The sequence below is a fragment of the Wyeomyia smithii genome, chromosome 2, assembly GCF_029784165.1.
Source record: "Wyeomyia smithii strain HCP4-BCI-WySm-NY-G18 chromosome 2, ASM2978416v1, whole genome shotgun sequence".
In the NCBI taxonomy this organism is placed as follows: domain Eukaryota; kingdom Metazoa; phylum Arthropoda; class Insecta; order Diptera; family Culicidae; genus Wyeomyia; species Wyeomyia smithii.
In genome coordinates this window covers 37,491,347-37,510,742 of record NC_073695.1, presented here as the reverse complement: position 1 = coordinate 37,510,742, position 19,396 = coordinate 37,491,347, and the positions used below count along the sequence as shown (strand labels likewise).

The window sequence follows — 19,396 nt, the reverse complement described above, 5'->3', positions numbered from 1 at the left end:
ATGAACATGACAGAATAAATCCACCGAGCGGTTTCGGACTGACTTTTCTCACTAACCTTAATTAAAATGTATTCGGAGTAATTCCACTCCCTTTTCGTAACAGATAGGAGTATGAACGCGCTGCGAAGATTTTCGAAATTAATATTTGTCAAGCTGAATGAAAAAAGCTAGGCACACAAACACACCTCTTCGCATAGAAACGTGCGGATGATTCGGCTCGATTCGTTTATCATTACGCCAGAATAAATAGAACCCACCATGGCGCAGAAGGCAAATATTTTCCACATCCGAGCGGTACATCGAGTGGATGATGAAGTCTCACGGTGATTTGTTTTCGGTTTTCGGTACTGAAAAATACCCATCGGTAAATGTGAGCACGAAGAGAAGGATAGAGGTTGGAGAAGGTCATCGGGGCCAAGCCTAGTGGGATCTGTTCTGCTACCTCTGCTGTTGCTCCCGGAGTAATATGCGACCTTCGCCGGTTTGCAGGTCGTTTCATCGCAATTATTTTTTCTCTGGGCAACATCAACCTTAGTTAGCTTGAAACGACACAGAGAGATGCGTTGGTCCGTTATAACGGACGGAAGGTGCTGCTTTCCGGAGTCAGCGCCAACACCAGGATGTATTTTTATTAGCGTGTTTCATAACGGTCCTAAATTGGAGTGGGATGCATATTTCATTACATTTGTGCGATGATTAATTACGCTTGGTGTATCGTTTATTACACATAAACTGTAATAAAACATTCCGTAATAAGAAAATATGGCCGCCATGGTTTTGTTATTGCACTTTTTTATACCTAATAAATGTAGTGCGTTTCTACACACCTTTTCTAAAATTTCTGAGCAATTCTATCGTCCATGGAACGACGATGGTAAACATAAATATGAAAGCTTGCGATCTCTCACATTCACATTTCAATACCCAGCCGTGCATGTACCTTCGGTCCCCATAAACGGGCATAAACTAGAACAATCCGCAATTTCCCCGGACAAAGCCGGAAGTTTTTTTCTCCTCGCAGCTTGCGGCATGATTTCCACCTACGCCCGTATACTGTTGCTCCGGTTAGCGCTCGGAATGAAGACAAATGATCGCTTTTCCGTTGTTCACTGCACCGGTAGCAGCAGCAGCAGCATTCATGGCTGCCACTTTGGGATGGACGGGTTTGCGATTTGCCATTATAAAAAAGTAACTTTCTGTGCATACACAGTAAGAGGGAGCCGTTTAATGTTGAGCAAAATAAACTGTTGGTGAAATACGATGAAATTGTTGCTGAGCACACGCAGCATGAGCAGAGAGAAAGGGTAATTATTAGACATCCTTCAGAACACTAATGTTACGCTGCTAGAGAATCGTTGCGTATGTTGGGAACTCAGAAAAAGAAAATTGTTCAAGCCTGGTTGAACGATTGTCGAAGGAAGTATTGCAGTGAAGCCGTGGACTTACAAAAAGAACATCATAAAAGTTTCTTTTAAATAATATAATTTTGAATGCAAAATTATTTGCAGTTAAGTAATCCCTAAAAACACCAACATACATCAGGAAAACTATGCATAATTAAAAAAAAATTGCCTAAAACTTATCGAGCTTCCAGTAACAAGTTCTGATCTAGAAGAATTGAAAGATTAGATCATTGGAAAAATTTGCACTAACAACAACTTCAACAAAATAAGGTATTAAAAAGTCTATTTAACCCTCTAGTGTCTAGTGCCGCCATTAGAAAAACTTAAGTTAAGCCTCTAATAACCATCAATCAATACTTAAAAAATGTTTATAAAGTTTCTCAGTGATTTTTTCGAAGTCCGTCTGAAAATTAACTTGGGCAGTAGAGGGTTAAATATTAGCATTTCAAAGAAATAAATTTAAGTATAACAGTTCGACAGGGTATTATGAAGCATCTACAGCAAGATTCAAATCTTGTTACGTCAAATATTATCAAAACATTCTCCAAGAAAAATAAACTTCATCGAAAATGCCGTCATTAATGAATTGGAATATTAGCTGAAGACAACAAACAAGACATCGAAAAAATTAACTCTTCTCGAAAGCATGAAAAAATATTTCAATATCATCAAACATTAATCCGTCTAGTTCTATGAAATGCCCACGGTGGAATGTTGAGGACCTCTCAAGGAATTCAGAAAAATATCAGTGTCGCCAAATCAAGTTTTTCTGTTTTTTTAAAACTTCTAAACAACAATTGCAGTCAGTTTTATTTTAAACTAGCTGACCCTGCAAATTGCTCTACAATTTTATTTCAATTTTCACTTTAAAATTGTCTTGGTTGACGACTTTTAAAATTTTTCAAGACAAACATTTTACAATGCTGATATCGCAAATATCTCAATTATGCTCGAAGTTTTCTATGTTTTTAATAAAAAAAATACCATTTTCTGATCTGTTTGTCGTTCATTTTGGGGCAAACACAAAAATTTATCTCTTAGCTTTTGTCAAAAGACAACATTTGACCCTACATATGGAGAAAATTTCAAAAATATGTTTTTTCTATTTGAGTAAATTCAATTTAAACCATTTGCATTAAAACTCTTTAAGCTAACAATAACTTCATTGATTTTAATTCGAAACATCGACGATCGATTAACTGGTTCGAAAGTTGCTAATTTTTGGAAATAAATGAATCGAACAATGTTGTTTTGTTCGGCCACCCTATTTCGGAACTAGTCACCCAAAGGGCTTGAGTTGTGCTCAAATTTGTAGGAATTGATCTTCCTCGAAAATAATCGAACCCGTGTTTTTTTGTTGGGTCGTTAGGGTGGCTAGATGAGAAAAAAACAGCATTATTCGAATCCATAACTTCGAGCCAGTTGATCGACCTTTGATGTTTTTGGATCAAATTAAAGGTAATTGTTTTTATATTTATTTAAAATAATATACCAAAAATATCAAATTTGTGCTCTTTCAAATGAAAAAATAATAAACTTTTATAAATTTCGCCATGTTTTCTAATTGAATTTACTCAAATACAAATAAAAGCATATTTTAATTTTTTTTCCATATACAGTCATACCTCGATATAAGGCAACCTCGATATAACGTAACTCGATAAAACGTAACTTTTACCTCGATATAACGTAACTTTGAAAATGTATTGAAATTGAAAATAAATGATACTGTTTTTGAGGTACAAATTGCTTCAAAAAATGTTTGTAGTAAGTTTTAAAATAATGAAACTAATGCGAAAATTGTCCTAAATGGGCATAAGAAAGATTTAAAAATACTAATAGGTGATGGAAAATAGGTTTTCACGCATCCTTCAGTAACAATTCACAGTTTTGCATCAATTAAATTTTTTTTTTGCTTTTTCTCTAAATGGGCATAAGAAAGGTTAAAAAATACTGATAGGTGATGGGAAATAGGTTTTCGCGCATCTTTGAGTAACCGTCAACAGTCTTACATTAACTAAAAAAAATTTTTTTTTGCTTGTTGGAAATTGTCCTAAATGGGCATAAGAATGGTTTAAAATTACTGATAGGTGAAGGAAAATAGGTTTTCACGCATCTTTGAGTAACCTATGTATCAATTGAAAAAAAATTTTTTTTTGCTTTTGAAAATATTTCTAAATGGGCACAGAAAAGGTTTAAAAATATTGATAGGTGATGGAAAATGGGTTTTCGCGCATATTTGAGAAACCAATAACATTCTTGCATAAATTAAAAAAAAAAAATTTTCTTCGCTTCAATATAACGTAACTCGATATAACGTAACGAAAATAAAAATAAAGTTGCCTTATATCGAAGTATGACTGTATAGACGGATTTCGCGCCAAATGAACCCGATTGCGGAAAGTACCTTTGATTGCGTCACATGGACCTTTCCCATGTGATGTTGCGACTTCTAATGACTTCTAATTTATGCCTTAATTTGAAATCACACAGGCTCGCAATTTTTTTTTTTTTTTTGTTTTTATAATGAGCAGCTGCTCCATCTGACATAAAAATAATTTTTGAGAAAATAATTTGCTGCTTCATGAAATAAATTAATTTTGATATGAATAGCTGGGCAGCCGCAGTGAAAACTGTGCGCTAAAACTTCTGATATTACAATAAAACTTACATTTTCTAATTTACCATCCCTCTTATTAGAAATTACAAATGGATGAATTGTTGCTCGAGAATTATTCGAATATTTCAGCTGTGATATATCCTTTTGATCCATGATAACAAAACTTAGTCGAACTTCTCTTCACAATTGCTATAAGTTGATTAAGTAGCGTTGTTATTTTATCAAGCTTTTAAACAGGTCCGTAACGTGCATACATATCACAACAGATACAATAGGTAAAAGATACGTACATAGAATAAACATATATTCTGCAGGTATAATAAACATTTATTGTAGCAGTCAAAATACCAGCAGCAGCAGCTTCCAGAGTCAAAAACAACACTCAAAAACTACTATTACCTACTATTACCTAATTTACTGACATTACACATTTACACAACATAACAAGTATTTCATTCTATCAGGGAGTTTTACACTGAAAAAATAATATACCTTAGTTTTAGTTTGCATTTTAATTTATATTTTTGAGAATAACTTTTTTTCCTTAAATATGCTCAAGTTGCGATGGATGAATGAAATGTAGCCAACAATGTTGTCTTTCACCAAAAATTTTTTAGCCAATTCAGAGATGACCATTTTTTTTTAAATCGATTGTGTTCAAATTGCATTTTTTTTAGTGTAGGACTTGATATATATTTTTTTCCATACTTTTTATGAAAATTCAGACAATTCCCTAAAAGTTACTTATGAAACACTTTTTTGTAGAATTTACCGTTTTTGAATTATATTGATTTACAAAAAATCGGCAAAAAAAGTTTCGCCCTTTTCAGACGACAGTCTAGACTAATTTTGGAAAAAGTAAGTATGCAGAGATGCTTAATTAGGTGATGTCTTCACACCCAAAAAGTTTCAACCAATTTTGAGAGGGTGCTGCCAATCCTTGAGACGATATTGGATGAAATCTGTCTATAGAGTAATGTGTGGCCTTCAAAACAAAGCCAAGTGAAATTTTTCATCTTTGCCTCAAACAGACAAATAACAACAATATCACACGACACTTGGGGCTAATAGCGGTCTCGATCAACTAGATTAGTTGAGAGAATTCGTTATCGATATTGTTTTTGGCACATTTTGTATGTGTAGGATAAGTACAACGATACACCGTGCCCCAGTGCTGAGCCGAGAAAATTTCCCGCTCGAAAAGATCCTCGACTCGATCGGGAGGGAATCGAACCCGATATCACAACCATGTGGGAGAGCTAGCCGACCGACATCGCTAACCACAAAGCCACGGGGACCACAAAACAGACAAATAAAAAAAAGGTGTATTTTCTGATGAAAACATCAACAACTGTGCACAGGAATGAAATATTCACGACCTCGGAATTATAAAATGGTTGTCTTAAAAAGTTCTAAAAGTCGTCCGACGAAAAATAGAGCAAGGAAGTATTTTTCAAATATAAATCGGTTAGGTTCAAAAATAGAAAAAAAAAGCTTTTTTACAGAATTGCCTAAAATTTTCGGGTCCTGCAATATTGTACAACTGTTTTTTTTATCTACGAAGGTCCGAAATCCTAGACGTTTACTTTCATCGAAAATCTTGGTCACCCTAATTTTCGATAACATGAAAATGAGCGCCTCATGACATGCCACAACTTTGCAGAAAAAAATTTTTCTCTAGAATGTTGCTACCGAACTTTAGATGCAAATTTCCCTCTACATTCGGTTTCTGGACCATTGTGCAGTGTTGCCAGATTTTTTTTCTTGTTATTCATTCCCAAAAATAAAATTTTTCTATTGAAAGTTATGAGTTTTTCTCATTCTTCATTACGGCAATGCTAAATTGATAATACTATTATTAAGGTATTATTAACAACTGGTATTAGTTATACGGATGGGATTTATCTGGCTTTCTCATTTTTTTTAAGATAATCTACGACAATCTGAGTAAATTGCCCGACGTTTAGGCCTTTTTCAAGAGAAGTTTTATTATGTCCTATTTTGTCTGGATGGTTGTTTATCAACGACCAAAAGTCCTGTAGTGCTGTGGTGTACTGTAATGTTCGGCGACGACATATATTTGGGATGGTTCTTCATTAACCCTATCCCCGCGGAGCGCAATCAGTTTTTACATCGAAAAATGACATCAAAACTCTTATCACTCAGCAACCGCATACATAATTGGCACAAACTATATTGCATGTTGAAGATCAATCTGTTCTCTAACGGCTAAGAATATTTTCATTGTTAGTAATTTCAAGTATAGTTGTTAAACTGTTATCAAAGGTTATATCCCATATATTATATGCCATATGGCATCACCCGCGGGGAATGGGTTAAAAAACTTTATTCACTGGAAAATCGGTCGTGCATTTTATTATACATTCAGCTCAAAAAAGGCAGCAAAAAACGACCGAAACGTCAGGTAATCCAAACAGATTGACGTATAATAAATTTAAAATAGACTGAAAAAAAACAAATTAGTCCCATCTGTATATTATTTTGATTTTTTTTTTTTTCATAATAAAACCACTTCTGTTCTCCTTGCCGCCCACATACAACCACTGGCAGCCATTTAACGATGGCTTAAGGCCTAAGGGCCCCTAAAGTATAAGTTTATTGTCAATTTGATTTTGCATAAGTTTATTGTCAATTTGATTTTAAGTGTAAAAAAGCACGCAGTGTTATTATATTTCTCGGCAAACTTATCCAAAGAAAATTGAGAAACTTGAAATTGTTTCCGTAAAAATGTTGTATCTCGAGATTGACACATATTACCTCATGGTGATGGATGAACTAACGAATTTAAATAAAAGTTGGTTGTATTTGCCGTAAACTAAAAATGCAGAAAAATTCTATCAGGCAAAACTTCCGCCCGAAATTGATATTTTTCTTTTTTTCTTGATTGGTTCTCTTGAAAAATCACTTATCAATACAATTCGGATGTCTCACGTCTATAAATTGTAAAAGCAGAAAAAAGAGATTTTGTACAAAAAATGCGTTTTTTTTTGCAACGAAGAATGGGAGATATTCAAGTAGACTCCAAAATAATGTTTTTTTTCTAGGTGAATGATTCCCCCAACTTTGAGTAAAGCGATAGTCGATGCCAAGTTTTTGCTTTTTCTTGGTGCATTCATATGGAATGACCGGGCATTGAACAAACAAATTTTTTCATAATTATTTTTTGGACAGATTTTCAAAAACAATCATCAGAAGAAAGATTTAAAATTAATAGAACACTCCTTAAATTGAGATAACAGCGTTCGTACAAAATGAAAACCGATAACAGAAGAAAGTTTCAAACATGACTCAGAAAACATATACAGAGAGCGTGAAAAACAAAACGGAGATTCGAAAATTTTGATACACTTAATGATTATGAAAAATTAAATAGAAAACAGAATACAATATATACCAACGATAAACCAAAAAAACCAAAAAAAAAAGACTGATCTCATTAAACCTGACAGATTTAAATAGAGAAAACAGCAAATATTCCCAAAAAAGTGAAACATGACTACAGAAAAAAGTATACAGGAGACGCGTTAATCAAAAAAGGAATAAAACAAATTTCGGATATGATAATCATACACAATTTAAATAGAAAACAATATATAGAAAATAATCATGAGAAGCAAAAAAAACTGATCAAATAAAAAAATATTGAAAAAAGCAAAAAATTTATTTGAGAAAACAAAAATACATAGCACAAAGTAAAGCGTAACACTGGTCAACAAAAGTGCGGGCTAAAAGCTGAAAGATTATAGCTAGTAAACCATTTTGGTGCCCCTAACCATTTCGAAAACGCGTCAAAAACTCCCACCCACTCTAACGATAAAGATAACCGTGCGCCTCCTTTCACTGTTGAATCGATGGAAACGCTAGGTTAACCAGTCGACAGCATTCTAAAGAACCAGTTTAAGGGGAAATTGGGATCTAGTTGAGAGAAATTGGAATGCAACACAGCAACAGTAAGACAAACTCTTTCGAAAAATCGGTACCTAGAATGGTCCATAAGAGAAATAATTAGGATGAGAACACATAAACACCCGCTACAGTCAGAGTAAAGCAACAAACAGGGAAAAAATTTCTCCTTACATTCCAGGTCTGAGTAAGAACTTGTCCAAAATACTTAACAAGCAGGAAATAAAACTTACACATAAACCAAAGGACAAAATTAAAAACACTGTGTTTAGCCGCCTTAAAGACCTGTTCCCGAAAATCAAAACTAAAGATTGTGGTTTATGCAGTTCCGTGTGGCACGGATGACGGCAAAATTTATACGGGACAAACAGGACGTATACTAGAAACAAGATTAAATGAACACAAAAGTGGCATGCGGGGAAAGGAACCAAACACCACTTATATCACGGACATAATTTTGATTTAGACAACACAAAAACACTAGAATACATCGAAAACCAGAAGGGTTAACATGCAGCGCGAAAATGGAATCGGTCTACAATGGCATAGTGGGTAAATATACTTTGATTAGAGCAGCTTTGCAGTTCTTATACCTCAAGCATTTTTGTATAATGGTTAGCAAACTATCCAGAGGTCATCTGAAAGTGATAGAATAATGTTGTTATATCTATTTATGAATCAAAAATCGAAGGGCCAACCTTATCCCAAATCTGTAACCTTTGTAATTTCGACAGTCAATTATGTTTTTTTTTCTGATGTCTGCGTTAGAAAAATGAAAAAAAAAATCACGTTATTATTTTTTTGTAATGTTTCACATTAGTTAAATTCTATTCACTTTGGTGCGAAGAATACCCGATCAGAAGAGCATAACTAAAAAAATACAAAATTCTATCAACGGGAGATACAAATAACATATTGTGATACGATTCAGTATTTTCCTATTTGCTTTGGATAACAAAGTTGAATCTGAATGAGTTATAATAACAAATCATGAAATGGAGTTGTTCTGGAACAAATCTAACAATTTTTTCGTCTCTAGCAAAACCTGTTGTTTATAACAATGGTTGTTATTGTACTGTTCTATGTGCTCTCTCATTCTGTTAGAAAGCTGATACGTTAGTAACAAAGTTTTATATGGGTTGGATATTAGTAGATTATTTTTTGTTATGATATCTGTTATTTTAACACCTAACGGGATCAAAATTATAACACAACCTGAAAGGTTTTTCACATAACAAACTAACAGCCTCTGTTACATTTTTGTTTTGTCTTTCTGATCGGGTATATATCGAAAAAATTCTCTTGTTATACACCATCACCTTACCAGTGGTAGGTGCAATGTCGATGTCTCACCACTATCCCGCTCCAAACTGCAGTGAAATCGGATAAACTTCCATCCATTCGGTGCCGCGCGAGTCGGGAGAGAGCAGGCCTGCGATTATTGCATCAAGCCTTCGGAGAAGGAAAGCAACCACGACGAATACAGCTGCCATCCCCGAAGGCATGATACCGGATCTGGTGGATCCAATTCGATTGACGACGCGTCGGAGCGTGGAGTGAAATTGATCTCATTTAGTAGGTCTGTTTACGTCCCGGTCCCCGGCAAGCTTGCCAAGATGATTGGAGCCATCGTGGCAGCAAAGTTTGCAAGCCTGCCGGGCGTGTAGACGCTTGCAAGAAATATGTAGACGTGCGAATAAGGATCTCTTTCCGTCGGATGTTTTGCACCAAACATTATCGGAAGAATCCAAATAAAAAATGGGATGTGTTATTTAACTGATATTGCTTTTTATTGCTCCCGCGGAGGCAAAGGATTTCGATTGAAATGTGCGTAAAGACTCAAATGATATCATGTGGGTAGGGTAAGTTATAATAGGAAACCCCAACTTGGTTTTGTCTGTTATGTTCTGTAATTGATGATAATATTTTTTCTTTACGTTCAATGATATTGCATTTGACAAAACGTTCGACTTAAATGTTACGGAAGAGCACACATGGGAATTGTAAGTGGCTTTTCCTTTTGCTTTCCCCTCGCTGCTTTGTCAGAACACGATCGTTCGAGAATTAGAGCAGACAAATTTCCACTCGTTTAAAGTGTTTCAAGGCGTAATTCAATCGTGAAAATTGACAGTTTGATGAATTTTTTCGATGCCCTTGGTGACCGGTTCGGTTCGATTCCGGAAATTGCTCCACCGGAGGCTCAATATACTGAAAGTACATATAAAATAAACACTTGTATCCCGAAGCCGTGAGCTGGGTGGGTTGGAACAGAGTGGAATGTGCATCATTTCGGAAGCGGTTCGTTTGGTGGTTCTAGTCCGGTGCAAAGCGAACCGGCTTCTGCCTCGGTTGGTGGTGGACACAGGAAACTTCTCCATTTCCTTTTCGACTGCTGTGCGATACTTTGCCGGTGGCTGTGAGCCTAGAAGGAGTGAGAAAGTAAATATATTTCCAACAATGCTTTCGGAGAACCGTGTGAAAATAGTTTCTGTCTGTCGCACAGCGACCGAGGCCCGAGATACCAAGCGGAAGTGTGGTGGGAACAACTATAATGCTTTTTAAAATATTTACGTGATTTATGGTGTTCCTATACCATTTTGCACGTGTGCTTCGATGTTGGATGCGCTTTTCTTATGTGGTGACAAAAGGAACGGTATGTGTGTCTTTTGTAGAATTTCAACTATCTCGAGCATCAGTTAAAGGACGTTTCACCGAATCGAATCACAGTACAGAAACAAGAACCTTTTAAAATTGCTGTGAAGTAGCAAAGAATTAAAAAAGCATTTCATTACTGTTAGGTAGATTACCCCCCAGTTTTCTACAGTATCCATTTTCAGTTCGCAATGAATGCGCAAGCACTCTGGCAAGCAGCCTGGCTGCTCGACCACAGGGTCCTAGATAACTGTGCACATTCAGCAGAGCTTGTGCTCTCGTTGTTTTTGTCTGAGCACCGGGGCCTCGACCAGGCCACCAGGAATCTAGTGGTTCCCAGTACGACCAACGCATGCATCTTACTAGTTAAACCGAAGAACGGTGGTCTTTGCTCCCTTTTTATTGTGGACCTTTTTTGTCAATCCAAACAGCGCAAACTTCATTATAAAATTATAATCGTGCAAAAATTGCCCATATCTGGGAGGCTGAAGGGGCACAGTTTTCCCTTTATTGTAACTGCTATTTGTCCTCCTTAAAAGAATCTTTAACTGCCAGTTTTTTATATATAGTTTCAAGGTGTTGCCACTGAGATGGTGCTGTCAACTTATCGTTTTGGGCGTCGTATTGTTACCCTCTACTTTGGAGCACGAGAAAAGTTGTGTTTTTATTTCATCTGCTTTCATAACTCTTTTAGGATATATTGGAACGGAAAAAAGATGCTGTTATGTCTCTTTTGAAAAACTATGAAGTCCGTTACCTTTTCGCTAGCTACTTCGCTGAAATTTGCAGCTAACTGTTTTTCCCAACAAAATAATAAAGTAACCTAATTTTTGATAAACTGGTTTCTAGGCATCCTAGTAATACTTGAATGCGTTCTCATCACTATTTGACGGATTCATATAGAATATCAATTCGAAAAATTATATTTCGAAATTTTTGATTCATTTTTTGACGATTATTTGAAGACCTTTATGTTATTCTCAATAGGTTTTAATTGCAAAAGATATTTTATTTTTTAACTTGTTCATACGATAATAAAATAATTATTCTCCTAGATTTAAAAGTCACCTATTTTGTCATGTTTTGTAAACTTTTTCTCATCTTTTTGGTTCAAAAACCATAGAGAGAGAGAGAGAGAGAGAGAGAGAGAGAGAGAGAGAGAGATAGAGAAATCAAATATCAATAGATGCAACGCTGATATCATTTCAATTTTCGAATGTACTCTCTCTAACACTCGAAACTTTCCATTAAAACTGACACTGTTTATAATAACTGATAATCGCGTATTGGACAACAATGGATGTGTAATTAAATGTTGGTGCCTATACTAGCAACTAAACTGGAATGAAGTAAATTTGATTTCGCCTCCCCCCTACTGAACACAAATTCCCACGAGCCACACCTACAAATGCATTCAGTTCAATAATGCTAAACAATCAATAAATCAACTTTGCACCATCCCGGGTGACCCACAGAGGCGACCCCCGGCGCCGTAAAATGTCACTACCTGTAAGTGAGCTACTAGCGATTCGGCCGTTTCATTTGATTTAGCACAGCAACCGCGCACCGTCAGCAGCAACTACAAACGTCGACACACCACGGTGGAAATCAAAATCGAATTTCATCCCTTTCGTCCCCCCTGCGTCGTCACGCCAGTTTTTCGTCACGCAAATATAAATAAATCATTTTCATTAACGTTATATCACTTCTGCTTTTTTTCCTCTTCCCGTACGATCGTCGCCACTTTTTTTTCGGAACAAAATCGTGACCTACGCCACGACGACGCTCTCATCCCGTGCCTGGCATGCAATCGTGCTTCATCGTGGATTAGTGTGTACTTTGATCCATACTTGGCAGCAGCGGCAGCAACAGCGGACCAGAACTATCGTCTACAGGTGAGTGATTGCTGTGTGTTTGAGCTCTTTCCATAGTACCTATCTATTATACCTTATACCCCCTGTACTGTACGAGTGCTTGATTGCTCGATGGGGCTGACGGTGACATATAAATTTGTCGTCCATCGTCTCCTTCAAGGGAACGGACAACGTAAAGTGAACGATAACCAGTTGTATAAGGATGACGGCGGGGCAGGCTAATAGCAAGAGCCAATATCGCCGTCATCTGCAGCTATTTTGGTTGGTTAGCGGACGATGGGGAGGGTTGGTTCTTTGTAGAATGTGAGCTACCATGCGACTGCTTTGTTCAAAGGCTTTCTTTTCTATTATGATTTATTGAAACTTCTTGAAGCAAAAACTACATTAGTACCGATCAACAGACAACCCTTTAATGGAGCTATCATGTTGTGTACACAAAACGGTCTATTAGGCGAATAACTTGGCACCCTTTCTCAGTTACATAAATATGTACACGATATCCACCCTTGGCGAGGTGCGGGTGCCGTTATACAGGATTATCAAATTGTCAACCTGTGACACCACCTGCAATGTCACGCGTATTCATGGACAGCTGCCACCATTTAACGATCCTTTAACTTTATGGTTCTGTGCTCAGGTGTCGACATGGTAGAAACGAAAAATATGTATTTATAACTAGAGGTATGGCAGCCGCTTGTGATGACGAGTGGATAATCAAATAACGAGAGTGTGGGGCGGAGTTTCGACTGCCGGCTGCAGTACAGCACCTCCCATCGAACTAACATGAGTTGTGAATTATGTGAATTATGGTTAAATTATTTCACTGCGGGCGGCGGTTGTTGAGTGGTGTGATTTTCGGCTTTCAAAACATCTAATTAATGTATTGTTGTGGGGGGGGGGAACAATTTTATCCTGCTAACGCATAGTCGTCCAATGTTTCGAATCAAGCAAACGAATACAATGATATCCAGGTTTCACAATACTTGAGCGTGTTGTGACTACTAAAACTTTTGAAATTTTTGCTACTGTACGGTTTCGTTTTTCCGACGAAGCATTTTCATGATGCCGGAACAAGAGCAATGTACGGCGTTTAGGTCGACTTTTCGAGTGCATATGCATCTCTTAATTATATTGCCCAATTATCAGTTCGTTGCTCCCCAATTATTTTTGTGCACCTGGGAATTCGAAATCCCAACGAAATCTTAGACTAAGGCAGCAGATTCGTTGAGTTGCTTATTTTGGGTGATAATGAGGTCGAGTGGTTGTTCAGGAAAGTTGTTTTTTTTTTTGCGTAATGTTATGATACTTTATCTGGCAAAAAAATAAATACCTTCTATCGGAATCATTTTTTAAAAGAAATGTTATCAAAATTTTCTCAAACAGTTTCGTTCTGGTACACATCTTGATTAACAGCGAAACCACTGATAATTTAGATGAGAAGAACATAGTTCTTTTTTGTCTATTATTTTGGCCTGTTTTCCATTATCTTCCTGGCGAATTATTGTTAAGGTTTGCAGGAAATCATTCGCTAAAAGGTCTTTGCTTTCGAATGGGTAAACTTAAAATGGTAAAATGTAATCTTTTTTTTGTGCAGTTCAGTTAGAACTGTACAATGCACTTGCGCAATGCTTCTTGTTTCGACGCCATTTGGAACAGAACTGAGCATGCATGAACAAAACAAAAAGTACCGGCATGAAGGAAAGTGAGAGAGAGAGAGCTTACATGTAGCACATTTCACTCTGAGCGTGTTTGTTGTAGAGTAAGAGATCCTTGAAAAATCTAAAATTTCAGTTGCCAGTTACCTGAAATAGTGCAATTCAACGCAACATAGGACAACCATTTTAATCTACTTGAAATTATACACAGGTGTTCTTATGGGCTAGAGATATCATTTTGTGCTACTAGTATTTTTTTTGAGTCACTACTAATTTTTCAAAAGGACCTCTGTAAAAATGGTATTGATGGTACAAATGTTATCAAATCCAGAGCTATTTGTTAGATCAGTGTGACGTCTACGACAAAGTTGCAGATAATAATTTTGTCGTTATTTTTTTATAAATCGGGAAAGATCTTCAAAATAATTATCTCAAGAAGATCATTTGAAAAAATAACAACAGATAAAAGTTTGTTCTGGAAGGGCCTGTTACGGATGATGTGGAGTAATTCGTGTCTACAGCTGCCAGATTGAGTGTAATTCCCTCTCTATGAAAACGGCAAATACGAATATACTTGCAACTGGAGGCCAGCGCGATTCAAGCGGGAATCAGCAGATTCTAATTGGGCAGAAAAATTCTAATTGGGCTAAATGACCTGAAGGTGTAATTTCTGGTTCAAACTTTTAATACCAGGCTTTCGACAGAAACTTCCAGTGGAGGCGGCGCTTCGTAGACGACAACATAATGAAAAACAAAACGAAACATTTCTTTGCCGTTTTCGATAGCTGTACTAGAGCGATCGAAAACATTACGGCTTCCCATATACAGTTGACGCGTGATTTTTTGCGTTTTCGAGCCAAAAAGACGTGGTAAAGGTGGAGAAATGAAAACATTTTCAATCATTGTACTGTCCGCGGTCGCAAAATGGACACTAAGAAGACAAGCAAGATTTTTCAGCAATGTTGCACACAGACCTGTATCACGGTGCTTCCCACATAGTCGGGAGCTCCAAAATCTTTTAGCGCCGTTTGTGGTTCTCTTTAATCACCAGTGTTGTCCGTTGGTTTTCTCTATTATATATTTAAAATCGCCGCTTGCTGCGACTTGCTGCTGTGTCTTGCGGCAATTCTGCTTGCTTGCTTCTTGCTATAGCGATCGAATATACAATGGAGTCTAAATTATATAATAATCTTTGAAACACATTAGAATTTCATTCTAAAACAAGCTGTCATACTCCGATGAAATAGTTCACGCACATCGTTCATGGTCACGAAAAAAAATCTTCTGAAAATCCAAACAAATTATACTCACCGTTCCTTTGGTAAATCGAAAATGGCGTTATTAACGTGACGCTTGCTGTTGTTCATAATGAAACGCCAGAATTTCTTTCGTGGCAGTATTTTTCTTATCCATCACTATTCGCATAATGCTAATGTACAACACACAAACCGGGTTTTCAACATGACAGTTCACACAATGAAACTCAGAGAAATAAATTTTCAGAAAATTTGAAACATTGATTATCATACCAACATGTTTTCAGTGTGCTTAACCGATGAGTTGGCTTTCATTATTTTACGAATGATAAAAAACGGAGGAAGGGAGAATGGACATTGCATGAAAGCGAAATATTTCCCTGTGATGGTAGAAAAAGCACTGATGTTTATGGTGGCTATTTTTCACTTCCATGCAAAAGCGCTGAAACTTTTCAGCACGAACTATGATTCATACTTCCGGTGCGCGTGTTGTTGTGCACTCGAGCGAGAAAAACAACCACAACAACATATGCGTTCAACAAAGTTCTACATTGTTCAATTGCACAATATTTAGCACCACAATTTTCCGCATTTTGGTAGACGCACAGCTAATTTTTGCTGTAAAAATGCAGGAAATCCGTTAGAAACTGATTGTTGCTTAGGTTAATTGAGAGTGGATAATTTTCGTGACGCCTTTGATGCTAGTGGTTTTTCAATGTGCATTCCTATGTTGCGGTAAGACGTAATTCTACGTCAAACAAATTCAAATTTTCTGAAAAACATAATGAATTTTAAAACAAACTAGTTTGATTGGTTGATTGGTGTGATGCCTTCGACAAAGTTGTAGACAATGTTTTAATTCTTCTAGAAAAAATATACACTGTAGGACAAAAAAAAATTAAAAAAAATAAATAAATAACTATCTAAGAAAACACTTTTCAAAAATCTCATTTTCTCTATCAAAACTACACAATGTAAATTAAAAATTGATAGTTGTTTTAACTTGGAGAAATGAAAAATAAAAAATGATTAAATTTCTTTCAGTAAACTAGATTTATATGCCTAACAAAATTCTTTGTGCTAATGTGAAATTTGCCTTTTGGGAGTCTATCCTGAGTCGAGAGCCTATTGATGAACCAAATATTTTTAGAATCAAAACTCGCTATAGTGTCTCTGGTAATTTTTTTTATCAATTCGTGATTGATCCGAATCAGTAAAATTGCACAGTGAATCAGTTGAATGGGGCTGAAATGACAGACGATCCTCATTGTACAAGTTTTAGTGATTAAATACTTTAAGGATCGATAACTTCGACAGCCATGTCCTTGCAATCAGGTGAGAAGAGGGAAGGGATGTAAGTATGACCTTTTTCGTTTGAAGACCATGTTAACCTCTGCATCTCCACATAGATCACAGAACGAAGATTTTTGTTAATAGTTAAGGATACGTTGGATCAAGATTTACCTTGATAAGTGATACGACAATACATATAACTCCTTCCCGTCTCTGTTTAGCTGTTTTGGGTTTATTCTATGTTCAGCCGGCTGACTAGAAAAGCACAATTAGCTTATTTTTATTCGTTAGAGACAAAAAGAATGCTGTTGGGGCCGCGCACAGATGTGCAGCGTTTATTTCTATAAAAATCAAAACTGTTTGAATTTCCTGTTTTGAGACCGATTCAAACCAGCAAACAACATAATGCAATTGGGGCCGCGCACAGGTGTGTGTGTGTGTGTGTGAGTGGTATATCTCAGTGAAATGCAAATTATCATACTACACCATGCGGATACGATTTAAACCAATAAACTAAAGCAAGGCTGTTGTGTGGTCTACTTGAAGAAAACACAAAAGTTTTAATTCAAAATTAAAACTATAATTGCTGTATGCGCCAGATGGAAATGCCGAGATCACTAAGCCAGAAAATGTGCTAAGTGTACTATTGTACTTTAGCACTGAAGCATCGCGTACCGAGTCATTTGGGTACCGAATCACACTAGCATAAAAAACGATCGAGACGGTCCGGTGGTTTTCTGTGGAATTTCACCAGCTCAGATTCATGTGCGGTCGTCAAGCTCAACCTCAAGCTATAAAATCTTCTGCGACATTTCATTGGTTTAGAATTTCTTCAGTTTTCACAACTTTTTCCCACGGATTTTCACATTGGCGTCACTTTCATCGGTAGTGTGAAACAGCCAATCTACGTAACACATTTTCCTCCACTCTAAAAAAAACTGCGATAACACCACGGGCAGTCTAAAAAAGTGCGATTGGAATTATAGCACTTTTCACAATCACACACGATTTTGTTGGTGCTACGCCATCCGAGCAACTGAGAACAAAAGTGTTCAATAAAGCGAACCAGAGCATTTGAAAAAGCGAACCGCACAGGTCGAGTGCTCTCGCAAGACCAATCAAGCAAACTGTCCTTGTTTAAAGTTTTTTTCTACAAGTTTCAACTTTTTTTCTCGTTTCTCCATCATCAGCCTTGTTTTATCAAACTAGCTATGATTTCTTTTATGAGATAAGAATTAGGAAATCGAATCGAAAAATAGAAAGCCAAACTGGAAAAAATTATGCGAAAAAGAAAAATGAACAATCCTTGGAAAACAAGGAAAGGAGAAACATCAATAGAAAAAGGAAAGAAGTAATTGTAAACTAAATCGAAAAATGCTAAAGAGGACGATGATAAACGAGGAAAAAATGTAGAAATCCTATTGAAAAGGAGGGAAGTGTGAAGAAAAAATGGATAATGAGAAAGCAAATAGGAAACGGGGAATAAGAAAGAAAAATGGGAGAAGAAATTTGAAAACTGGTAATAGTAACGAAGAAGTAAAAAGGACAGAGAAATGAGAAAGAGAAATACGAATGTAAAATGAAAAAAAAATTGAAAATAAAAACGAGAAAAGGCAATGGAAAAGAAAAATAAGGAAAAAATTTGGAATGATCATCCTATCATCATCCAACATTTTAACGTTATTAATTTGTTTCTCTGTTTGAAAATTTTCAATAGTTATAAATTTTTAAAGGAATATAAAAAAAGATCGAACGAGAAAATAAAGGAAACATGGAGAGGAAAAAGGTCAATAGAATCGGAAAATGGTAACTGGAAACGAAAAAAACGATGTCCAAGTGATACGGAGCAAAAAGTGGAAAAAGAAAATGAGAAAATGGAAAATGGAAAAAAACTAAACGGAAGTAATTGGTAATGGAAGAATGAGATTAAATAGGATAACGTAAACTTCAACTGTAACTGCTCACTATCCAACAAGGTTTGGAAAATCCGTTCATTTTTTATTTCTTTAATAGTAACATATTGGGAAGGTAGAAATTTTAAAGTCCGTATTTCGACATGTATTTTAAAAACTGTGCTAATCGCATTGATTGCACTGGCTCAGGTCCTGTACCCCTTCTAAAGGCCAGAAAAGGTCAAAAAAGAAAATGGTTCCAAATTAAGCTCAAAATCGCCGGAAAACTTTTCAAAGACCAAAAAAGGCAAAAAAAAGGAAATGATCCTAAATTAAGCTCAGAATCGCCGAAAAACTCTCTCAAGGCCAGAAAAGAAAATGACCCCAAATTAAGCTCAGAATAGCCGAAACCCTTCTGTTGGGAACACTGCCAACCTGCTACCAAGCGATGCGTAAAATACCACAGGGATCGAGGTGACAGGAAGGAACGTCAAGGTAGTAGAGTAAATAAATATCGAAGTTATCATAGAGAGATAACAGGAAGGAGAAGAAAAAAGTAAAGGTTAAAGCGAAAGATTGTTTAATAAAGTTAAGATAAATTCAGTTGAAAAGCGAAGTGTTTGTTGGAAAAATTCTAATAAAGTAAGGAAGCGGAGTCAGTGCAGGTTGTTTCTGACAGGCACCTATCGATTGATAGTTAAAAATCAACAAACAACTCTAGTGGACGGAAGGACTGTCTGAGACGATTCGAGAATTAAAGTCGAGAGACATTAAGTCTGTGGAATATTCGGACAGAGCACAATTAAAATCCGTACGAACTACAACTA

At 36.3% G+C, this 19,396-nt stretch overlaps 1 protein-coding gene across 13 annotated transcripts in view; it reads left to right on the top strand.

Annotated features, from left to right (window-relative positions):
• LOC129723681 (RNA binding protein fox-1 homolog 2-like) overlaps positions 1-19,396 on the top strand; it is a 523,296-nt gene that overhangs the window by 465,903 nt on the left and 37,997 nt on the right. For all 13 annotated transcript variants that reach the window (XM_055678035.1, XM_055678034.1, XM_055678042.1 and 10 more), the window contains one exon: positions 12,431-12,494. In XM_055678035.1, coding sequence (XP_055534010.1) covers positions 12,431-12,494 — 64 coding nt within the window. The remainder of the gene's footprint in view (positions 1-12,430; positions 12,495-19,396) is intronic.